We start from the raw sequence: 4,825 nt of genomic DNA on the forward strand, positions 1-4,825 counted from the left end.
AATCTTTCATTCCGTTGAGAAATATAAAAATTAAACTATCCTTTTGAAACTCTAGTCGTATTTTTTTTGCGCAGTTGGTTTTTTGCTGGTACCACCTGTGCCATTCATTCGAAATGTTAGTTTATTTGAGTAAGCACATAAATCAACATAAATCAAATAGCAAAAAAGACTTTGAGCGTGAACGTGTTTTTTGACATTTTTGTTTTAAAAAAATAAAACACACGTGGACCTCATAAGTGTTTTCAGTTGACGTTCAACGGTTGCGATGACAATTACAAGTTTGGCATACATTTATTTTACTTGGTAATCAAAATTTATTAGGAAAAGCTTTCAGAAGCATAGCACAACCTGCAACTTTTAATAAAGACACATTTTTCACTTGCATCAAGCAGTCATTAAATTCCACTGAAATCCCAGTCTCTGTGATTCTGTTCACGCATTCGTTGTTTTTCACGTGTCTTTGAATTGGCAAGTCTTCGTCACAACTATCCGAGCACTTGATGAATGAACCGATCATTTTGTTCATAGATTTCGCTACTTCAAGGTCAGTTTCGTTAGGTTTAAGAGCTTTAATGTCTGGTCTCATAAAGCCTAGAACAAACTGAACGTCCACCGAGTGGAATTTTCCATAGTAACTGCGCATGAACTCTTCCGGGTAAACTTCGCTTCTTGATTGACAGTTGTAGTCGAAGAGGTAGACGTACGTCGGGTTTTGAGGCATTTCGACTAGTTCTGAGAGAAGTTTTCTTAGCGGCTCGAAGAAAATTTTTTCTGACATTGCATTCGCTATGGTTTGGCGCGAGCTAAAACGAACTGTGGCGGATCCCGTTTTTTCCTAATAATGGGGTAGAAAATCATTATGGTTTTTTGAATTGAGTATTTTGTCCACTTTTTAATGGGCGCAAATGGTTTCCAAGCTCTTCCAAATCACTATAAAGACCATACTATCAAGACAAAATGCTATTTTGAGCTGTTTTCAGAAGATTTTGAGCACAATGATTATTTGTAGCGCAAATCGTAGAAAAGTTTTTCAAAAAACATTTGCTCTTAGAGTGATACTATCCCCCCGGTAAAGAATCTCCCCTTCTATAAAAGTTTAAGTCAACGGTTAAGGGTATGTAATTTTTTTTACATTGTAACGAATTCCTCCTTTGTAACAGATGCGTGTGTGCGTGTGTGTGTATGTGTGTTGTGTGTGTGTGTGTGGGGGGAGGGATATCTGTTTTTTGTTACCTCGTTTGCGAAGAAGTATCACATCTTGGGAATAGCAGGTCCGGAAACAAGTTGCCTTCCTCCGCACAGATTCCAAGAAGGAGTGGTTTCTTGGAAATGAAATCCCGTGATTTATTTTCACTTTCAAACACGTCAACAGGCTTAAACTGCAACCCGGTCAAACTCAATCCGTTTGGGAAAAATTTTATAATTTCTTCAGCATCTACCTTCTTCAGGAACTTCTTCACATCTTCGGGAGTTGTGTTTTTAGGACAGCCTAATTTTTCAAGAAGTTGGTCTATCTTTTTCTTCTGTTTAGCTCTTGGACATAGACTCCATGCCCTAGTCATGACCCCGCTGATGGAGATTGCTCTCTTGAAGTACTTGCTGCTCTCCTTGGATAACATGTGGTAATGGACGCTAGCTCCTCCTAAAAATGTTGATTTGCTCCAACAAAACATTTTTTGACCAGAGTTTTTAATCTTTTTTTCTTCAGGAATTCGACAACGAACAAAAGAGCCTTATACTATTAAGTTAGGACGGTGTTTTTCTAGTAGACTTGCTGAGATTTCATTTAATTCGAAAATACTACTTCTAATCACTGTCATAGATGCGGTATTTAATGACAAATATATCAACAAGACTGCTCGTGTCAGGGCGAAGCCCTGAATGTTCCGACTGCCTTTTAATGTTTATGGAGCAGTAATAACATTAAGAAAATAAATGTAATAATACAAAATGAAACAAAAAATTCTAAATTTTGAAATTTTTTATGAAAATCATCCCCCCACACGCCATATGAAGTACAAAAGGATAAAGTTCGCTCCTTAACAAATCAATTATGGCAAATAAGCTTCTTTCAACCAATTTGGAACGATTTTTCAAGACGGATTAACTCTCCGCTTACGCGTTAATAGCGCGAAATAGATCGCGCGTTAATTGTCCCAAATTGGCCAATATGGCAATCTTTAAACCCCCGTAACTTTACGAAAAACGATCACAGGTGAAATATCTTTTCAAATTTGAGCTCAAAGACAACAATACCTTTCGAATGATATTAAAAAAATCCGTCAAAAAGTGAAAAAGTCGAAATTTGTCTGAAGAAAAAAAAACCCACCCCGAGCACAAATATTCCGTTACTTTCGTATCGAAAGTCGGAACAATAAGCATTTCAAAAAATTTCAGCCATCTTATTTTCGACAATCAAAAAAGATAATTTTGGAAACAATCCTACCTGCCGAGCAACCAAATAAGGTGACGTTTTTTGGGTCCCCTCCAAAACCCTCGATATTTTCGTTGGTCCATTTGAGCGCAAACTGTTGGTCCAGCAGTCCCAAATTCTCCTCAATCCACCCTGGAATGCTAATGAAGCCAAAGTAGTTCAGCCTGTAAGAGAACGAGAACGAGAACTGAGTCATTAGTAGGATCAATGAAAGCAAGACAAATGAGCTCGCCATTTGTGCGATAACTTGCAAAACACAATGTTAAATCAGATAATAACATAGTTAACAATTTGGCACATTGAAAAACGCAGTATGAATTTTCTAAAAACAGAAAAAAGTAGTTGCAAAAAATTTGAATTGAATTTTTTAAAGAAAGAACCCACCCTTCTTAGATTTGTAATCCAACTATCTCTTCTGTACCAACCTGTAGTTTATGCTCACTCCAATAGCATTATGAGTCACTGCGAAATATGACAAATCGTAATACGTTTCGCTTCCACTGCCCATGACGAAAGATCCTCCGTGTATATGGAAAAACACTGGCAATTTTTGTAGCCACATTTTAGCCGGATCGCTTTGGATCTCCTCATTAATTACAGTGAAAATGTTCAAATATATGCATTCTTCTGACATCGGTAGTTTTGTAGCAAAGATGCTTCTTTGAGTTTGGAAAGGCGAATTCCCTCTCTTATTTGCTTTAAACGGACCTCCGTTCTCGTCATTTAGAACTCCTTCTAAGGCTTGCAGAGGTTCAAATCTGAGGTCTCCTACTGGTTGCTGAGCATAGGGGATTCCGAGAAATCTCGCCACTTTTTGGTCGCCAATTTGAACAATTTCGCCTGTGATTTTTCCGATTTGTGTTTCAATCGTAAGCTCGCCAATCGCGTCGAGTAGCGACATTGTTTTCAGCCCAGACGAAGGAGAGCTTGTGAATTTGTTACGTGCTTCTTTGTTGGTAGTATGAGATAGTTTTGTTGATGGTGCTAATTGCGACTGTTATTGATGCCCTTATAACAAACAACTAAAATTGATTAATTCTATATAAAATATGGCTGAATGTTCAGTTTTTGTATAAAGCATTGGTGTGCTTCAAGCTTGGTTTGAAAATCTGACAACTAGATCATTTAATGCAACGTAAATATTAACCAAGTCTAACGCATAGTGTCATTATTGTATGGAACAAAACATTAGTGTATGTACAACGCAAAATCTTTGGACGCTTAGTAAGCACCATATCGATCGTAAAACTAAACGTTCAATCATTCATGACATGAAGATACTGAAAGTGATACCTTAAACTGTTTGCTACAAACTTTAGGATATATCATTGGTATTTAGGACTATTTTCTATCTCTTTTTTACATAATTGATTTTAAATATTTAAACGACTCAAGGTAGAACTTTTTACCAGGAATGTGGAATTTTTATACCAGCGACGACTGTTTTGAAAGGCATTTTGATTGCCATCATTATTCAAGGAATGTTTACAAGTTCTTTTCATACGCCTACAGTTTACTGATAATTTTGTCTGACAATTTAAGTGCAGGCAAAAGTACTACATATGGCATCAAGTAGAGCGCCAATAAATTATACGGTAGAGTAAGACAGGCTCAAACATTACCTGCCCGCAATTTCAAGACGATTGATCTGAGAAGTGAAAAAAATTAATAATGAAAATGATGATAAAACTTTTAGAAAACCCTGACTACTCAGACTTTGGTTATGTTTTCGAGGTTAGTTTCAACGATATAACCATAGTCGCCCAAACTGTTGCGCGACTATCCATTTGAACCCTTGGAGGATCAAAAACTGGTTCAAAAAAACGGTTAAGCAGATGCCAAACAAATTTATCAGAACAAAGGAAAACCAACAAGACTGCTCGTTTATGGAGCAGTAATAACATTTAAAAATTTGAAATAAATGATTTTTTTTTCTAAAATTTGAAATTTCTTTTGAAAATCATCCCACCAAATGCCATGTAAAGTACAAAAGGATAGATTTCGCTCCTTGTAACAAATCAATTATGACAAATAGGCGTCTTTCAACCAATTTGGAACAATTTTAAGACGGTCTAACTCTCCGCTCACGCGTTAATAGCGCGAAATATGTCGCGCGTTAATTGTCCCAAATTGGCCAAATCCCCATAACTTTACAAAAAATGATCACAGGTGAAATATCTTTTCAATTTTGAGCTCAGGACAACAATACCTTTTCAATGATATAAAAAATTCCGTCAAAAATAGCTAGTAAAAAAGTCGAAATTTGTCTGAAGGAAAAAAACCACCCCGAGCACATATATTCCGTTACTTTCGTATCGAAAGTCGGAACAATAAAAACAACGAGCCTGCGATGTTTTAAATTTAAAAAAGTACGATGAGACTCATAATACA

The 4,825-nt window shown here is 36.5% G+C and overlaps 1 protein-coding gene across 1 annotated transcript; it reads right to left on the reverse strand.

Moving 5' to 3' along the window:
• Positions 1–288: 288 nt before the first annotated feature.
• Positions 289–3,625, reverse strand: LOC134843947 (acetylcholinesterase-like). The gene is made up of 4 exons (XM_063860313.1): positions 2,860–3,625; positions 2,447–2,598; positions 1,234–1,642; positions 289–803 (listed from the first exon to the last, which is right to left on the reverse strand). Exons 1-4 carry the CDS (start codon positions 3,333–3,335, stop codon positions 308–310), a joined length of 1,533 nt encoding a protein of 510 aa, XP_063716383.1. The 5' UTR covers positions 3,336–3,625; the 3' UTR covers positions 289–307.
• Between the last annotated feature and the right edge of the window lie 1,200 nt (positions 3,626–4,825).

The sequence above is a fragment of the Symsagittifera roscoffensis genome, chromosome 4 (genome assembly GCF_963678635.1).
Source record: "Symsagittifera roscoffensis chromosome 4, txSymRosc1.1, whole genome shotgun sequence".
NCBI lineage: Eukaryota > Metazoa > Xenacoelomorpha > Acoela > Convolutidae > Symsagittifera > Symsagittifera roscoffensis.